We start from the raw sequence: 26,576 nt of genomic DNA, 5'->3' as shown, positions 1-26,576 counted from the left end.
GATAAACAGACTTTATGTTAGAGTTCAGCCTTGATTAAAAGCAGTTGAGCATGTGCTGAGACACAAGTGTGTAAACCACTGTCTGCCCTTTCTGCTACTGTCGAGAATGAGGTGAAATGGTCGTAAGAAACTCTGAACATGATTCACTGGGTCAGACGCTAATCCTAGTTCATGTGCCAGACAGTGAAAATCAGGGTGAGGGTTACTTTGATTAAGAGCCCATTGCTACATCAACGAACCAAGAGGGAATTATGTCACTGCCCAAGGTCTATACCAAGCACAACCCTGGACAAGAACATAGCGAGGTAAATACAGGCTCAGCTTGTGGAGTCAGCCAGATATGTAGTTCAAACCCTGCCTCTGCACTTACTCTGCCATTTTGACAAAGGAGTGCACTCTTCCCTGCAAACCTCAGATTTTCTCACCTGTAAAATGTGAGTAGTTAAGAAAACCTTCCCTTATGGAATGATGGGGAATATTAAAAGGGAGAATAAACAAAATGCCCAATATCTGCCACTGCCCACACCTCTCTAACCCAGCACTCAACAAACAGGGGCAGTTATTAATCCAAGGCTACCGTGTGCCATGTTCTCTTATTGGGTAGTTTATCATAAGGAATGTTTTACATAAACTTTACATAGTGCTCCTGCCTTTCCTAAGTCAAAAATAGTATCCAAACCTAAAAGAAGGAATTGAACCCAAATTCTTCCCAATACTTACAGGGGAGAGTTGTGAAAACACTCAGTTTTTTCCCTGGAGATTGCTGAGGTTAAGATTGCAAAACCTAGTCGTCTTCAACACATTTTTAGATTTCGCCCATTTTCCTTTTGGATGCAGTTTTCTAATGGAAGTGCCTTGCTGACAACATTGCTTTGAATACCTCTTCGTTTCACGTAATAGCTCTCCTTCTTACTTAAACATTCAAAAACCATTTGTTATAGGATTCAAACATGTTGAAAATGTTTTCAAATGTTTCTATGGTTAATGGCTCTATAGTGAGCAAAAAGCATTTTCCACATACAGAAAAGAATTGAGTGTTAAGTAAAAAAAGAGCTATGCATGAATGTTTGGATACCAAAACACCTTTGTTTCTGAATAAAGAATTCTGAGGAAAATCACAGCATTTATGAAAATTATTTTTCAATTAAATATATAAACGGTTAGTTCAGGATTGAGGACTGAAATGCTCAATTCCCCCCATCTTCAGAATGCTATATACTATCTCACTACATTTTTATCCTTTTGTTTCACTCAAGTGTGAATAAATGAAAATGTTTCTTCTTCTTCTTTCTTCTTTACATGTTCTAGAGCAAAGAGTGAATGGAGATTAGAATTCATACTTCAAAAACAATAAACCAGAGAGGTTCCTGCCAAGCATGACTGCTGCCCAACTGCCCAAACCCAGGGTTTATACAAGCTCATGATCTAAATTGAAAAAGCTCAGCTCTTGGGGTGAAATGTATGAGAACCAAATGATCAGATTCATATATTAAACGGTAGGTAATAATGTTTTTCTTTCAAAATTAGTACAAGTACTCAAAGCTCAGGTGGCACTTAGTAAGGAGTCAACAGGAAAACAAAACTGAGAAGTGGATTCAAATTGTAGCTGACACCAATGGTAAATTTAAATATGTATTTAATACAACAAAATATTCACCCTTAATTAAATCTGCACACTGCATTTCATGGATCAATCATACCGACATTGCCCTTGATCTCACAACCTTCTTAACAGCCACCTTTCCATTTTTCCTTATCCTTCACAACCAAGTCACTCAAATGAGTTGTCTACTCCTCACCCCACCCCACCCTATCCATTCTAACCTCCCCTCCCTGCCTTTGTCAACATCACCAGTGATATTATGTATTACCAAATCTTCAGAAAAGGGGTATATGGGAGTTCTCTGTACCATTCTTGTAGCAACTATAGATTTGAAAAATAAGGCCCAAGTAGAGCTATTAGAAGACTCCAGCTTATTTAGCGGATCGCAAAACTGCAATTTCATATCACTCTCAAAGACACTTGAGCCACTAAGGAAGTTCTAGACTTGGATGGTGGGAGAAGCACTTCGTAAAGTTCAGTGCTGTACAAACAGTCTTTTTATTCTCAAAGGAAGCTACAGTATCCAAATGTCAAAATTTAAAATAAATAGGTTTGTTTTTTTTTTCTGGCAGAGTTAAAAGAAAGAAAGTGGACTAAATAATTTTCTAACTTCAAGTTATCCAGCAGAAGGACAAACTACTTAAACTATCAAGAGCCTAAATGTGAAATAAGGTGGTAAGAGCATTTTATTTCAGACACAAACAGCACTACATCCCTGTTAATCCAGAATATGGGAAGGTCTGAACTCACAATAAACTTACATGAAGGGAGGTCCTGTGTAGCATGATCTTTTACTCAGATGGGAATTAGTTTTGTGTGAACTGTTACACTGCAAATTAATTCCATAATTCTATACACTTTCAAAGTTGCTTCGTGCTTTTCAAGCCTACTCTATCCTGTAACTCCTTTGAGCCATACCAAAAAATATTATAAATTTTAAGTACTACTTTTCTTCTTCTTCTGACTGGATTTTTGAGTGAATATGCTTTACTAAAGGCAAATTTCCAGATGATTAATGGAGCAAACCAAGAGTCTTGAGTAGACTTCCATGGACCTTTCAATCCCTATTTAAACTTTTCCTAAAAAGATATTTAAATTATGAAAGACCACATCATCTAACTAAGCAAAAGTACTAATCATGAAGGGCAGAACAGAGACTATATAAATGAATATATAAGTTTGAAATACTCAGGAGTCCATTACAGGTAAAGTATACCAAGGAATTAGCAGATTGGAAGGCATTTGTAGGGCAAGGGAAAAAAAGAAGGCTGTGTACACCTTACTATTTGGCACACTTGTCCACTTGGATTAGGTAGATGAAAAAAACACACCACACAGTCCCAGAGGTCCTCAGATGTAACAACCGAAGGCTAGACCACATTCCAAAGCATTCACACAGAAAGGCAATCAAAATTTGTTAATAAAACCCACTCAACAGATAACTTATCCATTCACCTTCAGACTTGTGAAACTGGGAGGACACAGGGGGCAGATTCCTTATTTTTATTTCAACATTTAAAATATTCACAGATGGGAGTATTATATTCATTGACATCTCCATGGAAGATGTACTAAACAGAGCATACAGGCATTCCACAATTACAGAATTACATTTTGTGACTATGTAAATGTTTATCCCTAGAATTTATCTGGAAAAACACCACTTAAAAAAACAAACAAACAAAAAAAAAAACTTAGCTTTTCACTGCATTGATTTCCATAGAAAGTGAGCTGCAAAGAATTTCAGGAGAAATACCTAAGTTTATTCAGCACTTTTTAAAAATTTCCATCTTTTATAGTACTCTAACACCATACCTCTGTCAGAAACACTTAATTCTTTCTCTTTTCCCCCCAATAGCCAAGCCAGGATGTACTTTCTTTTGGTTTTTTTTCCTAACTCTTTTTCTAAACAAATTTTTGTAGAATAGGTTTATCATCACAGCACCTTGCCTAGCTAATGAGGTAGGAGGTATTCTTCAAGTTCTTAGTCATTTTATGAAGCAGAGCAACAAGACAATAATCAATTTTTAAAGAGCTTTTCTTTTTTAGTGGTTGTTCTTTAAACAAAATTCAAGAGAAATAGAAATTGGTCAAATGTTGCTCATACTTTAAAAGACAAAGAAGGAAAACCCATTAGAAACCCCTGCTACTGAGTATATATATATCTGTAAGGACAAAACCTGAGTAGTGGCATAATTAAATTCATTCAGGCAATACAAGGTAAGTATGATACCGATTTCAAAATGCTGAGCTTTCCTTCTGGGAGAAATCTTACCAACAAGATAAAGTTTAAACAGAAAACAAAAGTGCCTCATACTTTCTTTTCAGTACAAGTTCATTCATTTTTTCTTTTAACCCAGTTCTCATATCCTTTCCTACACTCAAAAAAGACTAACAATTTTCCAAATCTACCAGAGAAACACTCCATATATGAAGGTTTCACTGGTACAATGCTAAACAGAAAATGCCTACGTAATAAACTCCAGCATCACCTCTGAATTAGCAGATTGTTTTAAAATGCATACATCCCTGAATTTATATAAACCTAGGAAATATACTCATTATTTCCTCTTCATCTACACCAAACTCAAATTTCTATGTTCTAACTGCCATTCCTATACGACTAAAATAGGGAATGCTTAACAAATCTACCCAATTAAGTCAACAGAACACACATATATTCCCAAGTAAGGGAAAGAAGGTAATCGAGCTGGAGTTGTCTAAAATACTTATTTTCAACACTTTGGTACCTATTATTTGAAGAAGGCTAAAATACCAGAAAAAAGGATTTATTTCCCTAATTAGGCACCTATTAGGGGGACTGCTAAAAATACTAAAAAGTCATCTAAAACATATAAAACATCATATTTAAACAGAATAGCTGCCAGAAAAAACTGGTAACTACATGTGGTCTGGCAGATGCTTTTGAAATCAAGTCCCTGACAAGCCTACTACAAAATGTTTTAGACACAGGAATCAAATTTGGTAGCAGAATAGTGCAACTCTCTCATATGGCAGCCTTTAACAGCAGTAACCTTTTGAGACTTGCTATCAAAACTACTTTATCGACAAGAATTTTTTACGTCTTTAAAATTTTCTTTCTGCTATTCTATCTAGAATTGTGTCCTAACAATAGGATCAAAATTTCAAAATATTTATAAAGTATCACTTTGTGTATATCATTTAGTTTGAAGAGAACTCTTTTCACTGCCACCTTCTTTAAATTATAGTTTCCTTTACATTCTTTCCCAAAGGCATACCACACCCTATTTATTGCTTCAAAGCCCCTGAAATCTGTGCATCAATCTGTGTCTGCTTCATCACTATGAAAAATCATTTAAGAATGTATGCTAAAACTTAGTAACATTAAATCTAGAATGCCATGGTCCAGTAGATTAACTGCAAAATAACCAAGTCTACTGAAGGAAAGGCCAAAAAAACACAAGTATATGCTCCTTCCCCTAAAAACTGGCATTCCCTACTGTATCAGTAAAGCTCAGTGATATCTCTGGCTATATATAATCCATACTCAATGCTATAAAATAAAATGTTAGGCCAGTAAAGCTTTCACAATTTTTATTAAATCCTAGTCTAATTTAACAATATCTGATTTTATAGACATCATCCCATGGTGAACATATTTAGTAAGTGAAAGCAAATCAGACATCTAAGCCATTATTTTCTGCAGACTAAACAATAAGGTAACAACTACACAGAACACTATACACTTGCTCAGTTTTCATACAAGCCATATTGTTAATCAAACTATATCTCCTAATATTTAATACAGTAAAATTAGTGATTGTAGTTCCCATATAATATTTTAATTACAAGTGCTTTACTAAGATAACTAACATTCTGACAGTTTCACTGATGTTTCTAAATTAGCATAACATATTCAAGGAAAAGAGTGAAAACTGAACATGAAAAGATAAGTTAATAAGGGAAACTGAAGAAAAAAGGGCAAGTGAAATATCATTGGGGTGGAAAAGTCAAACAAGTCTAGACATTTGGTTGGAAGACAACAGATCAACTATTGATTTTCACAAATCAAGAATAAATTCAGTGCTATGCAAATCCTTCTTAATGTTGAAACTTGAAAGGTCTATAAACTGTTCTTTTTGGCCTCAAACAGTATCACCTCTTCTGATCAAAAAAGGCCACAACCATTAAGATTGTATTACTTGATTTTATTTTACACTAGGTGGTGGGCACGAAGCAATCCTCCTTAATAAAGCTGACAATTAGCTTCACTCAGAACATTTTTAATAATGCACATTAAAAAAAAAGTATTCACCTTACAAATTGTTCTGCAATCCAAATATACATTAGCTTGGAAAACAACGTTTAGAAAACAAAAGCCAATGTAAAAAGACAGATTAAAACAACTAGAACAGTACAGGTTTTATATGGCTCTGACTTTACAGTTTTCTTACTGCATCATCAATATCAGAAATCTGTTCCTTCAGCTGGCTCCATTGCTCGGGATTTAAGGAAATACCTAAAATAAAGTTTTAAAAATTAAAAGTTGCAAATTGATTTTAAGTTCTCTGTAGGACTTTCACACTTTCAATTAAACTGTTTTACCAAAATTTCCATTTTGCATGTTGACCAATGTTAAGTCAAAACTCTCTTACATTGTTCCAGAGTCATCAAAATTTCCTGAGCAAATCAGAGGCAGGTACCAACCTCATACCCAGTTTTACTTCCAACATTATATCCTGCAGGTACCTCTTATACCCAACAACAAATGGAGATTTTAAAATGCATCTTATAAATACCTGCAAACTAGCAGGCTAAGTAACCTGGCCCAGATTTGGCATGTGGTACTCCATTTCTACATTTAATTTTTTCCAACACTTATCCAAAATTGCCACAGGAATTCAAGGTGAATGACTCTGTGCTGAGTTCTTCCAGAAGCAGCTTTCCTTTCACTCTGAAAAGATCTCTAGGATGTGATCCAGACAGGACATTTTAGAGAGCGTATATATCAGTTAAGAGCATCACTCTGGAGACACTGTCAGGGTTCAAATCCCAGCCTATCGCTAGTTATATGACCTTAAAAAAATTACACTACCTTCTAAACCTGTTTCCTCACCAAAAAAATGGGACTATTTAATTAGGTAATTTGAATAAAGAATTTAGGTTAATTTAGGTAATCTGAGTAAAGAACTTAGCATAGCACCTGGCATAAGTAAACAATAAATGCTAGATAATGGAATCTGTTTTGCCTAATTAAGATGTAAAAGTTTGAACAAAACTTTTATCTTTTCTAAACTCTGCACTTCAAACTTGCAGCATTTTAATACCTGACCCATATAAATAAATAAATAAGAATCGGAAAAATTAATGTTATTTCTTAGAAAAATGCTGGAAGGCCATGAAATTGAGAAGAGAATGCACTGGGACCAGAAAGGGCACTGAAGCTAATCAAATAATTTTAGATCAGTGCTTGCAGGAACAAGAATCTGGCATTGGCCACTATGAAACAATCTGAGACCACGGAAAACACTAAGAAAATAATCCAGGTGTGGCCTGAGCAAGAAAATGTTAAAGGTTATGAAATATAAAGAGGCTAAGCTTTAGTAAACTCAAAAATCGCATGACGCAGTTTGAAAATAAGCATTTTTTCATTTGCTAAGAATCAACCAAAAGCAGCTATTTATCCATATATACTTGTTTATTTCAGTCTGCAAATATCCTTGAGTCATTTGGTGAATGAATAAAGTAAGCTTTTAAGATCCTGAGAGGCTTGGGACTGGATGAAGCACAAATGAAGGAGGACAGAGACCCACTAAAGGATAATACCCTCAAGAATAGTCTTTAGGAGAAGAAGCAAAAGGAAACACTGAATAAGAAATTTCTCTATCTGATTTTACAGCTTCCCAGATGTCTAATCTACTTCAAAACTGCTGTGAATTAAAAAAAATAAATTTATTTACATTCAATTATCATCCATTTTAATATCAATTAAAGTGATACTAGGGGTGTTAATTATCTGAGTTTTATTCCAGAACAAAAAATTCTAACAGTTCTATCTAAGATACCTTATTTTAAAAACTTTATGTCCAATAGAACCACAGAAGATAATCAACTGGATGAGGGTTTTTATCGCCCTATGCAATGCCAAAATTATCTCAATTCCAAGTAAGGAAGGCTAATGAGAAAATTTCTAGTTTAGTCTGCACATTAGAACAAACTTCAGGAAATTAAATCTTACCTTTTCTTCCTGGTTTCATTTCACCTTCTGGATCCATCCAATATTCTCTAATGTCAATTAGGACTTTCCCTTTAAAGTCCCGAACACTGACATACCTCATTTTTCCAATCTGCAAAACAAACAAGACCATAACAAAGGCTATTCAATGGTGGTGCCCATATTTACATTCATAACTCTCTGTCCACTCATGCTACTTCTAGTCACAAAAATGATTACTATTCTAAAATAAAAATGTCAACCAAAGGACCAAGTTTAATAATCACTGTTTAAAAAAAATTCTTCCTAAAAAGGTAAAATTAAACAAAGCATACCTCCTTTGTCCAACTTTCAATTTTACATTAAAATACATCATTTGCAAGCAAAATCTTCAGGACAAACTACAACCAATAGGAAGCCAAAGATTCAGCTAGTTACATTGCTTTAGCAACCATTTCTGAATGTAAGAATCCACAGTTCCACCCAAAAGTAACATGAGAAAACATTTCCTTTTAGAGATTCACTCCAAGTAACACCTTTAATGCACTTCATACACAATCTCAATTTGAGAACATAAAACTCAAGTTGAGTTTTATGGTTTTTGGGGAGTTGTGTGTGAAAATCTTATACTGTTGCTTAACACAAACTCAACAAATTCCAGGGTCACTTAGTAGCACGTGACCTTACCGTATGAAACAATATTCAGTTCTGTAGTCATCTAAAATACTTAACAGATTTCTCAGATCTGGCGGGAGAAAACCCTTAATATTATAACCCACCATTGACAGTTTCACTATTAATTACTTGAGTCACATTTATTCAATTCATCCCCATGGAAAAATTTAGAGAAACCAGCATGATAGGCACTAGGGGATACCTAGGAGCAGTCTAGGAAGGAAAAGGGCAAAATCAAGTAGTCACAGTAAAACAGCAGAGCTATGACCAGAGGAGGAAACAAATACAAGAGGAAGTAGAGATTCTGCCTTCCTGGAGTCAAGAAAAACTTCCAGGGACAAGGGAATAGGCTTTGATTATACAGGACAAAGGAAACAAGAGTTGCTGCAAAGGCCTTGAGTCCTTTCAGGCCCTGGCTTGGATTCAATGAGCTCAAGTTTAGTGGCAAAGTGAGAATGGGGAAGGCGGCCTAGATGTGAGAGTTTTTAGAAGTGAAACTGACTGAATTTGATGACAAATCAGATATGAAAGAAGGAAATAAAGAAAAGGTCAAATTGAAGATGACTGAGGTTTCCAGCTTGGGTAGACATTGATCCTAATTAATCCAATACAGAAGAAAAAGAGATCCTGAACTTGGACATGTTTAGCTTAGGGTCTATGAATAGAAAAGTCTAATGGTGGCTGAAAATAGGAACCAAGAACATAAAAGTAGAAAGCAAAGGAATGCCTATCACCAGGAAAAAAACAGTGAATACTTAAAAGACACCAGCAAAAGCGGTCAAGACAGGAAAACAGAATGAAAGGGAATAGTTAAGAGGGATCCAGTGACCTAGAAAGGAAGCAAGACATTAAACAGAAACAGAAAAAGACTGAATAAGAAGTCATTAAAACTGGCAATAATGTCAGCAGTAACTTTAGGATAGGCAGTGGGAATTTAACAAAATTCTCTCCTTCCTTTCAAAGTCTAGCAATAAAGGGAAGGAGAAAACAATAGGAAATTTATCAGAGACATTTTCTTCCTCACAAACGTGGCTAAGCATGCATATATTCAAAACTTTGTGAAATTACAATCTGAAGGCCCTATATCAATTTCCAAATACCTTGTGTTTGATGAACACTAAATAAGAAATCATTTAAGACAGAGAAAAGTATAGGTAAGTAAATTTGACAACAACGTTCCAGAGAAAGCACCAGCACTGAAGAGCTGGGGGGGAGGGGCTGTATGAGGAAAAACCTGGAGACATAGAGTAAAGCTTTCCTAGCAAAATTTGAGTTTCTTATGATAACCTAAAAATTAATGTGCATTTTGTATACTATCCCCTAATATGAGTGTGATTTTAACATAAAAAAATTTAATGCACGTCTCCAAATAAAGATTGGCTTTGCAGAAAAATGCACCATGTTTTATCCCAATTGACTGTTCCATTCTCTGATCTCAAAGCAAAATCACAGCAGTGCACACACATTCCAGAAGTTAAGCGATAGTGCCTTAGGAGAAACAAAAACATTAGAAGGATGCTTTGCCCCCAAGATCAGGAACAAGGCAAGGGCGTCTGCTCTCACTACTTCTTTTCAATACTGTACTGGAAGTGCTAGCAACAGAGCAAGAAAAAGAATTAAAAAGGACAATGCAAAACTCTAACAGACAACATCATCATCAAATTCTTAGAAATGGCTTTTAAAATACATAATATGTAATATATATTTTAAATATATAAAATAAATATATATAATATACATTATTTGTATTATCATGTAACTTTTTTTAGCCATAAACAATTGGAAAATTAAGTTAAAAAATACAATTTACAACAAAATTCTTAAAAAAAGGAAAAAATTCAACAAAAGACATGTAACACCTCTACAGAGAAAACAATAAAACACCAAAATAAATTTGTAAAGATCGTAATAAATGGAGAAAGATACCATGTTCAGAGATTGGAATATTCAATACTGACAATACACCTATTCATCCCAAATTGATTTACAGATTCACCCAATCCCAATCAAAATCATAGAAGGCTTTTTGGTAAAAATCAACAAGTCGATTCCAAAACCACATACGGAAATGCAAAATACCCAGAACCGAAAAACAATTCTGAAGGTGTTATAATCAAGCTGAACAAGAATCTTATACAACCTGATTTCTAGACTCACTATAAAAGTATAGTAATTAAGACAGTGTGGTACTGGAATAAAGACAGAAAGATCAATGAAATAGAATGAAGTCCAGAAATACAGATATATACACATATATACGAACACACATGTGTATATATATTTATTCACAATTTAAAAATAAATGATGCATGTTAATTCAGTGGAAAAAGAAGCCCTTTCAACAAATGGTGTTGGAACTGGATAGCTGTACGTGGGGGAAAAAAAAAGTGAATCTCAACACCCATCTCACACCATGCAGAAAAACTAATTCTATTATGAATCGTACAACTAAGCATAAATGTTAAATCTATAAAACTTCTAAGAGAAAACACTGGCAAAAACTGCAGCTTTGAGGTAAGCAAGTATTTCTTGCATAGGAAATAAAAAGCATTAACCACAAAACAAAAAAAATTGATAAAAAGAATATCATCAAAATTAAAGCCTTTTTATAAAAAAGGCACTTAAGAAAATGACAAAGGCAAACCACAGACCTGGAGAAAACACTCACTATATTTATATCTGACAAAGGACTTATATCCAGACTATATAAAGAACTCTTACAACTCAGTAAGCCAAGTGATCCAATTCTTTTAAAAATGGGCAAAAGCCCAAGACTGAAAACAGTTCAAGTGTCCATCCATGGTGAATGGATAAAAATACAGTATAATCATACAATGGAATACTATTCAACAATGAAAAGGAACAAGTTACTTATACACATAACAAGGCTTAATCTCAAAACTGTATGCTGAGCAAAAGATGCTAGACACAAAAAAAGTACAGACTGTATGATGCCATTTATCATACAGTGTTCTAGAATAAGCAAAATAAATCCACAGTGACAGAAATCAGACCTGGGGCAGGGGAATGACTGTAAACGGAGGCCAAGAAGTTGTTTTCTGACGTGATGGAAATGTCCTGGCCACAAAAATGTGTACATTTATCACAACCCATCAAACTATGCTTTAAATGTGTGCATTTTATTGTACATATATTATCTCAATGAAGTTCAATGGGGAAAAAAATGAACCTGTCCAAGAGTCATCTCTCTCTTGAGGAGAAATAAAGTTGACCAATTCTTGCCACACCTGGCCCCCCCCAAAAAAAGAAAAAGAATGTGGAGGCAGTCTAGGGATATAATAATTAAAAGTAGAAAGGAGAGAAAAGATTCCTACAATCACATTTCACAGGAAGAAGATAACAGAATTAGATGATAGAATGTATATATTTTTACATGTATAATATAATCTGGAGTTTAGCAGGGAAAAAAAACAGCATGCACATCATAAAGAACAGTGGTTCTTAACTTTCCTTTATTCTCTATCCCCTATGCTGAGGCTATGACGAAGATTACTAATAATCCCTTCACATACCAAAAAAAAGAAAGAAAAAAAAACAATCTCGTGTACTCCCTAAAGTCCATTCATAGGTTAAGAATACTCGACTTAGTAATGACATACTTTTAAAAGTATTGTATCAGGTTGAACCTTAAACCATCAAATCAAATAAGGCAGTTATTACTGACCCTTGGTGCCTACCTTGGAAAACATGGATCAAAGTCTTCTGCTTCAGCTATTCTGATCTCTTCAGATACAAGTCTTAAGTAATTAAAAGGTTAATTCTCCAGTTTGTCTTTAATACCACAGAAGTCATCTCTTGTAGGTTATAACACTATAGAAGCAAGCTTTTAAGATCCAAAGCTGAAGGAACTAGAAGGCAAGCATCTAGTAATATTTCCCCCCTTAGTGAGGATTCTGCCCAAACTATTCCAGATTTCAAAAGACTAGTGCAATGACTTTCCTTGGGTACAATTCTCTTCAAATAATACATTCAGAGAGTCGCTGAGGCTTGATGTGTACCTCCTTAACCTGAATTTAAGATTATTTCCTCTAGTTCTATTTGAGACATGGCTACTTAGTTTAAAAAAGAAAAAATCCTGTCTTACTGCTAGCCAATACCAAACAATTATAATTAGGATTTTAGATCTATTTGTTTTTAGCAAAGTGTACAGATAAACTGAATATTTAAAGATTCTAATATATATTGATCTAGCAATGTCTAAAAAACCCACTCTGTGAGAGTTGTCTTCAAAACATTACCTTGGTAAATTAAAAATAATAAATGGTTCTATTAAAAAAAAAAACTTTATAAAACACGGTGGGGAATGACAGCAACACACAGGGACCCCAACTTTCATTCATCACTCAAGAAAAAATTATCAAACCTTTATTACTAATAAAAGTGAAGGCTTCATTTATATATTACATAACCAATGTACTCTTCTAATGTGCTCTCAAGCCAATGAGAATTCAGTATAACCACTAAAATATTCTTTTATGACCAAAAACCATTTCAAGGAACATGCTAAAATGGCAACAAAATTAAATTATCTCTTAGAATGTCTACACTACTAGGTCTGTGAAGACACTTCGAAAAAACAACCCCCTAAAAATAATTTGGTTTTCCCAAAAGCACTTTAACATCTCTAAACGTGGGGCCTGGTTTCTGTATCTGTAAAATCAGGGGATGAAATGAAATGGACAAGACAAAATCCATCAAAAAGCCATATATTTTCTTTTATTAAAGGGGTAAAGGTAGGCATATAGTGAACACAATTGATCAGAGAAAAGCTCAAAATAATGTCTAGAAAATACTTTAAATTTTTACCTCTATTACAAACATTAAGTTAAAACATCCCAAAGCAGCCCCTCTTTCTACACAGCAGGAAAATCGATGAAAGAAAAGGATCCTCTCTTGCATTCTGTCCCTTAAAAAGGCCTCCTATCACACAGAGAATAAAACCCAAGCTCCTTTATCATGGCTTCCCAATAGGAAAGCCCTGAAAGATCTGGCCCTTCCCCCTCATCACCAACTGTATCTCCTATCTATACTTTCAACTAGACTTTGCAGTCTAATTGTAAGACAATGGCCCCATAATTCCTGCACAAACGAAGTTCTTTCCCACTTCAAGATGTTTATACAATTCATTCTACTTTGAAAGTAGCTCCCTCTCCCACAAACTGCATGGCTGACTCTTTCTCATCCTTTCTGTCTTAAACTTTAAATGCAACTTCCTAAGGGAGATTCACAGAGCACCCAATCTTAAAACCAAGCTCTGCCTTATTCTCATAATAATCCGCCCTTTTTCTTCTCAGCTCTTAGCATAATTTTAACTATATACTTGTCTAGCTGTATAATTTTTATCCTCATAAATTCCATGAAGCCACAGACCTAACATCTACTTGGTTCATCATGGAACCATCCAGAACCTGGCAAGGCCTGAGTGAAATAAGAGCAGGCATTCAACTTATTATCCACCCAAAGAAATGAGGGCCCTCTCACAATCTTCCTTATACACAAACATTCACTTATGTTTTCTACTTGGTTCCTTGTTACTCTAAGCTATAGAGAAGTCAGAAGACTAAATCCAATAGCTAAATAATTCACTTGCATTTTGTCTATTTTCTTTATCCTGAAGTATATTGCAAAAGTGAATAAAAATATCAGGCATCTATTTTCCCATTCTTACCTACATCCTGGCACTCTGCCTTTCAAAGCCATGAACAGGTTAAAAAGATTCGAGCCTCACTTCCCAGTCATATAAATGTTTGTAGTCTCATTCTTTCCAATCTTTTGGCGTCAATACTTACGCCTCTTTCTTGAAACACGTATTCTTTTCTTGGTCCCATTACTGTACTCTTCTAATTTTCCTTCAACTTCTCTTTTTTTTTTTTTTAAATTAAATTTAGTTTTATTGAGATATATTCACATACCATACAATCATGCATGGCGTACAGTCGTTCACAGCACCATCAAATAGTTATGCATTCATCATCCCAATCCATCCCTGAACATTTTCCTTATACCATAAAGAATAAGACTAAAAAATAAATGTAAAAAAGAACACACAAATCATCCTCCCCATCCCACCCTATGTTTCACTTACTTTTTGTCCCCATTTTTCTACTCATCCATCCATACACTGGACAAACGGAGTGCGATCCACAAGGTCTTCACAATCACACTGCAACCCACTGTAAGCAACCGGGCTGGAGTTTGATAGTTTCAGGTATTTACTTCTAGCTACTCCAATACATCAAAACCTAAAAATGGTTATCTATATAGTAGATAAGAACATCCACCAGAGTAACCTCTTGACTCCATTTGAAATCTCTCAGCCACTGAAGCTTTATTTCGCATCCCCCTTTTGGTCAAGAAGATGTTCTCAATCCCACGATGCCGGGTCTAGATTCATCCCCGGGAGTCATATCCCGCATTGCCAGGGATATTTACGCACCTGGGAATCAGGTCCACATAGCGGGGAGGCGGTGCTCAGGGGAAGACTCTTAGGCACAATTATAAGCAGGTTCAGCCTCTCCTTTGCAGTAAGGAGCTTCTAACGGCAAGCCCCAAGATTAAGAATGCTCAGCATACCAAACCATCAGTCCTCAATGTCTGTGAGAACATCAGCAGCAATCCAGATGAGGAAGTCCAACCCTTTCACATTTTCCCCCAGCTCCTCAGGGGAGCCCTGCATATATATATTTTTTTATTCTCTGCCCAAATTACTTTGGGATATGTCGCTATTTCATTCTAACTACACTAACCTACCATAGCTCACTTCCTATTCAAAGTTCCATGTAATTATGGCATTTGAACAAACTGACTGTAGAAGTTATATTGTTTAGAAAATATAGATCCTGCACCAAAATAAACACCTCTTCCCTTGGTCTCCTATGGAAGATAAAGTTTTAAAACACTGTCAGTTTCGACCTTTATCCTTTGGCCTGATTTGCCCTAGTCTTAACCAGCTCTGCTCCATTCATATCTCTAATTGAGGTCTGGGCTCTTTTTCAGCTTTTTTTTTGTTTTTAACAGTTGCTGTATGCGCTAATACTGACAATCATTATCTACTGAGCTCTAGCTCTGAATTTCAGGTGTCACACAGATACTTAACATTCCAGAGACGGATCAGGTTATACACAAGGGATCAGCATCTCAGAGTATGGAGATAGGCATTACAATTCAGGAACAGATTTGACTGCTGTAAAAGCTTACAATCTAGGGATCATTACAATAATCATTCCCCTGATAGGCTGTGCTCTAAGATTCAATTCTGAGTTTACATGTTGTTGTAGTCCATACTGATGAGGCACTATAGTGTCTGACTTTTTACCTTCTCTTAACCTATAATCTTTTTCCTTCCATCCTCTAGCTGAATATCACCAAGATGAGTTTTCAGTCACCTGTTCGTCTCCCTCTGGTTTATACTAAAACTCCAGTGGCTGGCTTCAGTCAACTACAATGATGATACCACTAGAACCACCTAGCCTTTCAGGTGCTACAGGATAAACCTACTTATTTTATCAGGTCCATTTACAATCAGGTCCAAAAAGCCATTCTTAACAACCTATGCGATTGTAACAAATTTCTTTCATTTCTATCAATGAAACCTTAATTTCTACAGTCCCTCCAATTTAAAACCAGTCTTCACTGACCGCTCAATTCCTTAATCTATTCTTCATCACCAGGACCTATAATCATTTCTTTGGGGTGGGGGGTGGAGTGGGGTGGGGGAACAAAATAGAACATCTAAATCCTTACCACCTCACATACAGATTATAGCCCATAATTACTTAAAAGATCTCATCTGCATGCATTTCTCCCCAATGCACCTCCCCTACAAATTCTTCTTGTACAATGCTGTCAGTATTAAATCTACCTAAAACAAAAGAAGAAACACAAGGAAAAAAGCTAATAGTACCCTTCAGGGATTTCATTAAATTCCTCTAAGGAAATTTCCTCACTTTACCTAGTCAACCTCATTCCCCACTATATATAAACATAAAGCCTAATATTTTAGTAAACCTACTTCCATTATCTGCTCCTATCAGGCCCAAACTAAGCAGATCAGATTGCTGTTTCCACTCCAATAAAAACCTATCCATACTTCACAGTCCAATAATAGACCTACCTCCTCCAACTTGCTAAATCTGCAGTTTTTGATCACTTTTGTGGATTTTTATAACATTTTAATTTGCATTGTCTGAAATAAAGCAGAACTACAGACTTCCAGACTTAAACAGCCCAACACCACACAAATTACTCTCATTTCTACTAACTTGTTCTTTTATTTCAATGAAACATTACATCCTTAGTCAAGAGCATTGTAATATTCATAAAAGGCTATTAATGTAATCTCACATTAAAGTAATTTTAACATTCCTTTTTCTAATCTTCAGATCAAATCAGATTGATAATTCCTCTGTGTCTAAGTGAAATAACCAACTTCACCTGAAACATGTTATCATCTCTGCTGCTGCTGCTCTGCTTGGAAGATGATAGTGCTCTTGAGGTTTCCCCAGTCTTTTGCTTCTTTACAGGTTTTTCTGGAGTAACTTGCTTTTTCCTCTTTAACTTGTAAGAAAAAACAAGAATATGGTTAAAATCAGCACACACAAGGATAAAACACAACTCCAGGTTCAAAAGATTCCATTACTTTGTAAGAATTAAAAGACCAAAAGACTACATTCATTTATTCATTAGGATAAAAATCATAAATATATACATAACTTTTACCTGACAACAGAACTATGAATCTAATCTAACATTTGTATATGAATACAGTGTTTTCAAATTGTGTTCTAAGGAGCCCAGAAGATACTTCAGGCATTAGTGGTATTAATCAAGGGAAAGAGTCATTTTGTGAACTGGGGTCCCACAGTAGGATTTCTTTAGGAGAATTAAAAAAAACAGGAGGGCCTGTGGCTTTTGAATAAACTTCTGGAAACTACAGGCCTACTTAAGCTAGTAAATTATTTTTTACAAAGACATATTATTTAGGAAGAATACAACCAACTTATTCTATTTCTAGGAAATGAATATTTATTTATGCCTTGCCTTATTCCAAAAAGTTTTAAGTTGGCTTAGGGAACTTATGATTAGATAAAGCTAAAGAGAGCCATTTTGCACTGGACACTGGAAATCAACAATTTAAGTGCTTTCTCATCACAATAAATTACTGAGGGTAAACAGCAATGTGTTAGACTAGCATTCAAAATCATAATGTTTTAAAAGCAGATTATTGTAAAATCTTTAAAAACAGCCTCATTCTCAAAATAAGCTAACATAAAAACTACTAGCATTCCCAATCCAATCAGTAGAGGGCAGTCATGTTCCTTCTCCGTGGAAAATATAAACTAATTATATTTTATTATTTTACCTAATTAGATGAGGCAAAGTTAAACTATCTATAAATAAACAGTAAAATGTGGATGTATTTAGTTAGCCTAAGTGCTCATAGGATTAAAAGTATTATGTGGGACCAAGTAGTAAAAGTTAACACCACTCAAAAGGCAGCAAACTTATTCCTTAAATCTAAGGGGTTAGGAATTCCCTATGTAGTTGCGCACGCCTAGCACATAAAAGCTCATTAAAATTTATTAAATGAACATTATTTAAATGCTATTCCAAGTGTGATTTTAAAAATTAAAAGAGATTTCTGCAAGTACAGCTATGCATACACTCTGAAGCCTTCTTTCAGCTTTCCAGGTGATATTATATTTTGCATTTTCCTATAAAGGTCCAAATTTGCCAAGATTCTTTCATAAGTTCTCTTTTTTTTTTTTTTAGCTAAAACTGCTAAGCTCTGAAACAGAACTGTAAGCTTCTAGGAGATAAACAGCAGTTCTGATTGTAAGGTAGCAACTGCAGTTTGAGACACTCACAGAAGTGACTAAAGCTGAATTGCAAGGACCATTACAGCAGTTATCTAATGCAGAAAAGCCAAATCTGTCAAAATGGGTCTAGTCATTTCACGTTAGTTTTACTGAGTGTTGATTTAACTAAAAGAAGAGAACCAGAGTAGATAACATTCGAATTGTGCAACCTATAAACTATACCAAGGCTAAGATACAGTAACCCTTGTAGACAGGATAAACACCAACAGCTGCAGAGATGACGGTCAAAATAAAACACTGGCATTCAAGGAGTTCAGGTAATTTGGCCCAACTACTACATACCTAATACATACAGATTAGTCACATTTCTAAATGACAGTGGCTTTAGCCTAATTTTAATTCCATTCCCCTTAGGGTAGTAGTCCTGCAACTTCGGTTTTCTTGAGACTCAACAGAGGACTCCTTGAGGAAGACTGCCTAAGTCTGACTTATGACCAAGGAATGTTCATGTGCAAAAAGCATCTGAGGCACTTCTAGACAAGGAGTCCAGAGGTCATTCCCACTTTTAAAACACCCATCCATGTTCTCATTTTAACATTCTAATGGGTCTTTTACCACACCTGCAGAACAGAATGTGGGCAATGTTGCTGAATTAAAATATCACAAAAATAACTTAGTGCAGTAGTAGTCACCTTTTTGTCGACTTCACTATCAGAATCACTGCCAGATGAGCTTGAAGAAACAAGTTCCTTTGATTTAGGCATTCTGAAAGAAAAATACATTATGCAAATAAGTTACAAGTTGTTCTTTTATCTTCAAGAGACTGTCCCAATCTAAAAACCAAGGACAAGAAACTCCATGGTTCATTCTACCATTTTGTGGTACTGGCATTGTTACACTGAGCACAATGCTAGAAATTTTACTTTTAATCTATGCTCTTCTAAATCGAAAACATGCAAAGTAAAATGTTCTGAATCAAACAAGAACTAAATGTCATACACATACCACACTCCTATACCTCTATCTTTTTCAAAGTCATAGCAGGAGCCAGGTAGGTTTATGGATAGGGGAGACTGCAAGAAAATAGTTGACAGAAATTACTGCTGAAACGAGAAGAAAGAAGTGAACAATTCTACTCAGTACTGCTTTAAACTTCGGAACTAATGGAAAACTGTTCACTGCCAGGAATCACATAACCCAGGCATAGAGGTGCAGAGTCCAGTGCCTTTCTTTTTAGTGGACTTGCCTGAGCACAAGCCAAGGAGCTTTCTGCCTGGTTCCCGAGATAAAACAATCAGTAAGCGTAAGTCCCCATTTCCAAGAAATTCCAAGGTATGCTGTGCTTCTTTTCAAGGCACTTACACCAGCTGGTAAAATGATAATTATCAAAGTACCTTTGGATCTCCCCATCTCCACCTCAGAAGAGACAGGGCCTTATTAATAAAATTTTTTGTATGCCCTAAAGGGCCCAACAAAACACACACTCTGACATCCAGCAAAACACTAGCCTTTCCTCATTGGAGACTGTATCTTAATTTTGTAACCCCCACTATATCCCATGTGGTACTTCTGCATACTGTTAATACTCAACAAATGTTTGTGAGGTTTTTGTTTTTTAATGGTAATACAGCATTTGTTCCCAATTGGAATGTAAGCTCTATGACAGCAGGATCTTTGGTTTTACTAAAGCCCAGGACAATTCTAAGCATAGAATAAATGTTCCATAAATATCTGTCTAATGAAAAAACGGATATAAGAAAAAAATTAAAAAGCACGCTCTGTAAATGTTTGTTGAATAAAATAAAACTTCTCAAAAAAATCAACCTAGCTCTATAGACCACATATGCATTAGTACTGGGACTTAGTGTTCCACAGTAGGAAGAAGAAAGGATTAAAAAAAAAGAAAGAAAAGAAACTGGGCCACTGGGCTATCCCAATCCTGATCACTCATTTCGAAAACTTCACACCACCCCCCACCCCAGCTATGATTTTAACCAATAACTTCTCCAAGAGTAAATTCAGAAAGGAAGCAGCAGCTTTCATAATCACGTTTTACACAGTTTCTGTTACTGCTCATCCTACAACCTAATCTCCAAAATCAATTTAGTTCAGCTTTATGCCAACTAATACAACCGACAAAAAAAATTTTTTAAGGTGATATAATTAAACATAATGTATTTTTCACTTTGAAACAATCAGGCATAACTACGCCGTCGGTAATTTAAAGCTGCGTGGGGGCCTAAAATCATTTCCAACTACCACCTCATATTTAACCCAAATAACAAGTCTATGAATAAAGTAACAGGTAACTAAAGCCTGCCTCTTTGAACTTACGACAAAATGTATTTCCACTCAACGAACCTTTACCGTTAGACACAAAAAAGGGCTTGTAATTCAGGGAAATACTGAAACAGCTACTGAGGATACACACAGAACGCAACTGAAAGAACGAATCTTCGGGTCTTTGATGACGGCGTGGGGGAGGGAGAATTAGAACACACGAGGTGAAAATAAGCTTAAACTGAAGGGCACACGAATTCCGTACAACCCGAGGGAAAGAAGCACCAAGACCGGGGGGGGGGGGCGGTGCTAGATGGCAGGAAGCTGCTAGAACCCCGGGGCTGGCAACGGCTTTGGCGAGGGGAGACAGGTTGGTCGGAGGGGGCGTGGGAGGCGGCGATATGCGAAGGAGACGGTGTGGGAAGAAGAGGGACATGCTCCAAGCGCCATTTTCTTCTCTCGATGCGTTCCCTCCCCCAGCAAAACAGCCATCCTTCCCTCACCACCGCCCCCCGCCCTCTTCACACTAGGGTCCGCGCTTCCCCTCCCCCAAGGCACCTCCCACTTCGCGGCAGGCGTGGAGATCGGAGCCAGGCCACCCGGAGGAGCGCGCCCCGCAAGCGCTCCGCCTCCGGCCGCCACCGCCGCATTGTCCAGGGGGCTCCTCGCCCTCGCCCGGTCGCGCCCCGCCGCCCGAGGCCACCGAGCCCGCCACCCCGGGTCCATTCCCGAGGTCGGGCGTCTGCCGGGGAGAGTCCCACAGCGAATCCTGCGCGAGATCGGGGACAGAGGAGGGGGCCCAGAGAGGCGGAGGCAGGGAAAGAGGAGGTCAGGCAGAGCCGCCATTGCCCGCGGCCGCCGCCGACCGGAGCGGTGAACGGCTGACGGCTCGCAGCCGGCTGGGAAGGTGAGGATCGGCCGGGAAAGGGGCTCGAAGGGTGGGGGCAGGGACCAGCGCACTCACGCTCCGCTCCTGCAGCCAAGCTGCCGCCTGCTAGCTCGCTCTCTCGAGACTGACAGAGAGCCGGAAATGACGGTAGTCGAGACGCCGGCCCCGCCCCTCTGAGACCGCGGGCACGTGACGGGGCTTGGCCTCCGCGAAACAGACACCGAGACCCTTTCCAGGGCCTTAAAGGGACCGCCCGTCGTCCTGAATGGGTGCCACGAAAGTGGGATGCCAAGAAGTTTGTTTGGATCTGACCTGTGAGTGAATGAGGGGAGCAAGTGAAACATGAATGACAAGCACTGAACTTTGCATTGTTTAATAAGTGGACATAACTGAAAAGATTAACACTTCTGACCCATTTTCCGAGAAATGACCTCCCCCTCTCTCAGTATTTGACTCTGGTTGGTAAAATCCAAAGTAGGACACCGAAGTCATTGAGTCATTGCGTTTAATTCTTTTTTTTTTCAGCTTCATATCATTGTATTTTTTTTAATTCAGTTTTATTGAAATATATTCACATACCATACAATCATCCATGGTATATAATCAACTGTGCACAGTACAATCATATAGTTATGCATTCATCACCACAATCTATTTCTGAACATTTTCCTTACATCAGAGAGAATCAGAATAAGAACAAAAAATAAAAGTAAAAAAAGAATACTCAAACCATCCCCCCATCCCACCCTATTTGTCATTTAGTTTTTATCCCCATTTTTCTACACATCCATCCATACACTAAATAAAGGGAATGTGATCCACAAGGTTTTCACAATCACACTGTCACCCCTTGTAATCTACATTATTATATAATCATCTTCAGGAGTCCAGACTGCTGGGTTGGAGTTTGGTAGTTTCAGGTATTTACTTCTAGCTATTCCAATACGTTAAAACCAAAGAGGTGTTATCTGTATAGTGCATAAGAATGTCCACCAGAGTGACCTTGCAACTCCGTTTGCAATCTCTCAGCCACTGAAAGTTTCGTCTCATTTTGCATCCCCCTTTTGGTCAAGAAGATATTCTCAATCCCACGATGCCGGGTCCAGATTCATGCCCAGGAGTCATATCCTGCGTTGCCAGGGAGATTTACACCCCTGGGAGTCGGGTCCCACATAGGGGGGAGGGCAGTGAGTTCACCTGCCAAGGTGGCTCAGAGAGAGAGAGAGAGGGCCACATCTGAGCAACAAAGAGATACCCGGGGGGGAGGAGACTCTTAGGCACAACTGTATGCAAGTTTAGCCTCTCCTTTGCAGTAATGAGCTTCATAAGGGCAAGTCCCACGATCGAGGGCTCAGCACATCAAACCACCAGTTCCAATGTTTGTGACAACATCAACACCAGCCCAGGTGAGGAAGTCCAACACTTCTGCACCTTCCCCCAGCTCCTCGGAGTGGGGGGGGGGGGGGGGCTGTAAATATATTTTTTATTATCTGCCCGAATTACTTTGGGATGTGTCACTATTTCACTCTAACCTATACTAACCTACCGTATCTCACTTCCTATTCAAAGTTCCATGTAATTGTGGCATTTGAACAAACCAACTGTAGAGTTATACTGTTTAGAAAATATAGATCCTGCACCAAATAGACATCTCTTCCCTTGGTCTCACATGGAAGTTGAAGTTTTAAAACACAGTCAGTTTTGACCTTTACCCTTTGGCCCGGTTTGCCCTAGTCTTAACCAGATCTGCTTCATTCATATCACTAATTGAAGTCTGGGCTCTTTTTCAGCTTTTTTTTAACAGTTGCTGTATGCACTAATACTGACATTCATATCTGCCGAGCTCTAGCTCTGAGTTTCAGGTGTCTCAGAGATAGGCATTGTTCCAGACACCAATCAGGTTATACACTAAGGGATCAATTGCATTTAATTCTTGAAAATGCAAGCAATCTTTGCAGAAATCCTTGGCTGCACACACTCTTATCTCTAAGCTGAAGTCCTGGAAAATCCAATATACAAGCCAGAACATATAAGTAATAGATTATTTGAACATATATTTGATGAATGCCTACTATAGACAAGAAAAAAATAAAGTTTTATTTATTCAACAAACATTTATCAAGCACCCACTGTGTACCAGACACAATGTATATGATTCATCTTAACAAGCACTCTCCAAAGGAGTGACTGATGATTCTCTCCATTTTATACATGAGGCAACTAAGGGTCAACAAGGTTAAATACGGTTGCCTGAGGTTATATAGGTTGTGAGTTCTGATTCAAACCCCACAGTGTCTGACACACACTGAAGGAGAATGCACAAGCTCTAGCCCACTCCTACTGTATGCAGTTTCAGTCTAGATGACCACTTTTTAAACATAGAACACTTACTATATAATTCCTTTTATATGAAATCCAAAAACAAGGAAAAAGAATCTCTGGGAATAGAGGTCAGATTACCCTGGAGGCATCACCTGGGATGCAGGATGAGGGAACCTGCTGGGTAGCGGAAAAAATCTTAGTCTGGATGGTGGTTATACAGGTGTAGGTATAAATCAAAGTTCACTTAAGATTTGTGCACTTTATATATGGTATACTTTGGTAAGAAAGTTGAAAAATAAAGTAAAAGAACAAAAATATTTAAATGAAATTGTAAAAGATATATCACATTCAACAACCACCCACTGTTCCAGCCTGGGATTCTGGAGTTTGCCCACGCTCCCCCCACAGACCCCATAACCAAATGACCAGTTTCATAGGAGGCCAACAGGGGACACCACTGCTCAGGATGTCTGATTGGACTGGGCTGACGTGCTGGGGTAACTGGGGGATGACCAGGCTGCCTGGGTGCTGGGAGCCATGGATGTGGTTCTCCCTTGAAAGCTGGGTGCTGGCTGGGGAGGAGCAGGGTTCAGAGTACTGGCTGGAGTCATTTGACTCAACAACCTTTCCTCTCTTTCCACCAAATAGAAAGAGGTACAATTCCCTTGATTACAGTACAAGTCTGCCCAAAAATCTTTACCAGTTCATTCATTCATTCATTCAGTAAACAAGTATTGAGCACATACAGGAATATGCCAGTTCTGCTGTAAGTGCCAGAAATTCAGCACTGAGTAAGAGAGGGTCACTGTGGACTCATGGAGCAGACAGTAAATGAGAATTAAATAGTGATAGTCATTTCAGATAAGCGCTAGAAAAAAATGACAGAAACAGGACAATGCCATAGAGAGTGTTGGGGTGAAGTTAACTGAGATAGAGGAGGGATGAAATGGGAATGTTGGGACTGAGACCTAAATGAAAAGGAGCAGCCAGGCCCAGACTTGTGTGTTGGAGGTTCCAGGCAGAGTAAGTAGCAAGTGGAAAGTCTCTAACTAAGTTCCAGAGAAGTCTAAAAACAGAACATTCTCTTTTGATCTAGATCCCATCAGGGACCAGGGGCTGCACACAGGTGGGGCCTACACAGTGGCTCCCCCAGTCTCAATGCTGGGGCTGCCCAAACCCCAGGAATTCTGCTCTGCAGAGCTCCAGCTCCTCCTCCTCACCCATCACTATTACTAACCAGTGCCAAGGAAACCCACAACTTCATTCCAATGGTCTCTGTGCCCAGAGTAATTGAGCTTCATTATTATGAGGGGATTTTGTTTTCAAGGTATCGACACACATGAAATAGTTCAAGGCTCCATAAAATTACATATCAAACAAGAGCTACAGCCACAAATACTATAAAGCTCCACAAAAAGCTGGACCTTTGTGGATTGGAATAGACTGAGAATGCTTCAAAGAGGAAAAAGTCCTTAAGTCTGAACTAGAGAATTGAGAGAGAGCATCTAGGGTAGGAAAAGAAGAAGACTGAGCAAGGCATGACCCCGGAGTGAGTAAGGCACATTGAGAAGCTATGGGTAGTTGATCCCATTGGAGTGGAGAGTTGGCATAGATGATTAGTGGGAGAGTCATTTGGAAAATGAGGACGAAGCTAGGTGGTAAAGGGCCCTAACTGAGGAAATGTAAGGAAAATGTTTAAAAATAGATTGCAGTGATGAATGCATAACTATATGATGGTAAATATAAACAGTTGATTGTACACCATGGATGACTGTATGGTATGTGAATATATCTCAACAAAAACTGAATTTAATTTAAAAAAAATATGATTACGTTGAAGGGGTTAGGATTTTATCCAGTGTGAAAAAGAGTGAAGTGTTGAAGATATTTGAGCCAGGGTAGTGAAATGTTTTAGGAAAAGGAATCTGTGGTGATATAAAGATTAGGTTGAAGCACAGGATATCACTTCCGGGGATGACTCTAGACCCAGCATCATGGGATTGAGAACATCTTCTTGACCAAAAGGGGGATGAGAAATGAAAGAAAGTTTCGCTGGCTGAGAGATTTCAAATGGAGTCGAGAGGTCACTCTGGTGGATGTTCTTATGCATTATATAGATAATCTTTTTTAGTTTTGGTGTATTGGAGTAGCTAAAAGTAAATAACCTGAAACTATCAAACTCCAACCCAGTAGCCTTGACTCTTGGAGATGACTGTGTGACAATGCAGCTTACAATGGGTGACAGTGTGATTGTGAAGACCTTGTGGATCGCACTCCCTTTGCCCAGTGTATGGATGGATAAGTAGAAAAACAGGGACAAAAACTAAATGAAAAATAGAGTGGGATGGGGGGGATGATTTGAGTGTTTTTTTTTTATCTTTATTTCTTATTCTTATTCTTAATCTTTCTGGTGTAAGGAAAATGTTCAAAAATTGATTGCGGTGATGAATGCATAACTATATGATGGTAGTAGATATGAACAGCTGATTGTACACCATGGATGATTGTATGGTATGTGAATATATCTCAACAAAACTGAATTTAATTTTAAAAAAATAAGATTAAGTTGAAGAAAGATCTGGAAGCTGGCAACACCGTATAGGAGGTTGCTATAATTGCTAAGGTAAGAAGTGGTCAAAAATTTCTAGAATACCACAGAGACTGCTTTTTGAACCTGACCCCAACTAAGCTTTCCACACACTTGTCTGGGCCCAACAGAGGGTGTGCTAGGAATAGTAAGGAAAGAACTGTTCTCCTAAACAGGAACCCACT

General features: G+C 37.6%; 1 protein-coding gene across 1 annotated transcript; it reads right to left on the bottom strand.

The window, feature by feature from the left end:
- Nucleotides 1–3,091: 3,091 nt before the first annotated feature.
- Nucleotides 3,092–21,641, bottom strand: SUB1 (SUB1 regulator of transcription). Its single transcript, XM_037799229.1, has 5 exons — nt 21,558–21,641; nt 19,006–19,078; nt 16,929–17,051; nt 7,824–7,932; nt 3,092–6,104 (listed from the first exon to the last, which is right to left on the bottom strand). The coding sequence occupies exons 2-5, from the start codon at nt 19,075–19,077 to the stop codon at nt 6,025–6,027; spliced, it is 384 nt and encodes a 127-aa protein (XP_037655157.1). The 5' UTR covers nt 19,078; nt 21,558–21,641; the 3' UTR covers nt 3,092–6,024.
- Nucleotides 21,642–26,576: the final 4,935 nt, after the last annotated feature.

The sequence above is a fragment of the Choloepus didactylus genome, chromosome 11, assembly GCF_015220235.1.
Source record: "Choloepus didactylus isolate mChoDid1 chromosome 11, mChoDid1.pri, whole genome shotgun sequence".
Classification (NCBI taxonomy): Eukaryota; Metazoa; Chordata; class Mammalia; order Pilosa; family Megalonychidae; genus Choloepus; species Choloepus didactylus.
This window is presented reverse-complemented; position numbering and strand designations above follow the sequence as displayed.

What these genes read in the sequence shown, in the direction of transcription:
- SUB1 (XM_037799229.1), bottom strand. Translation starts at nt 19,077, where the DNA reads ATGCCTAAATCAAAGGAACTTGTTTCTTCAAGCTCATCTGGCAGTGAT. An exon ending in ATAGTGAAGTCGACAAAAAG is followed by an intron (nt 17,052 to 19,005) that starts GTGACTACTACT and finishes TTTTCTTACAAG; the next exon opens with TTAAAGAGGAAAAAGCAAGT. An exon ending in AATGAAACCAGGAAGAAAAG is followed by an intron (nt 6,105 to 7,823) that starts GTAAGATTTAAT and finishes ACTTTATTTTAG; the next exon opens with GTATTTCCTTAAATCCCGAG.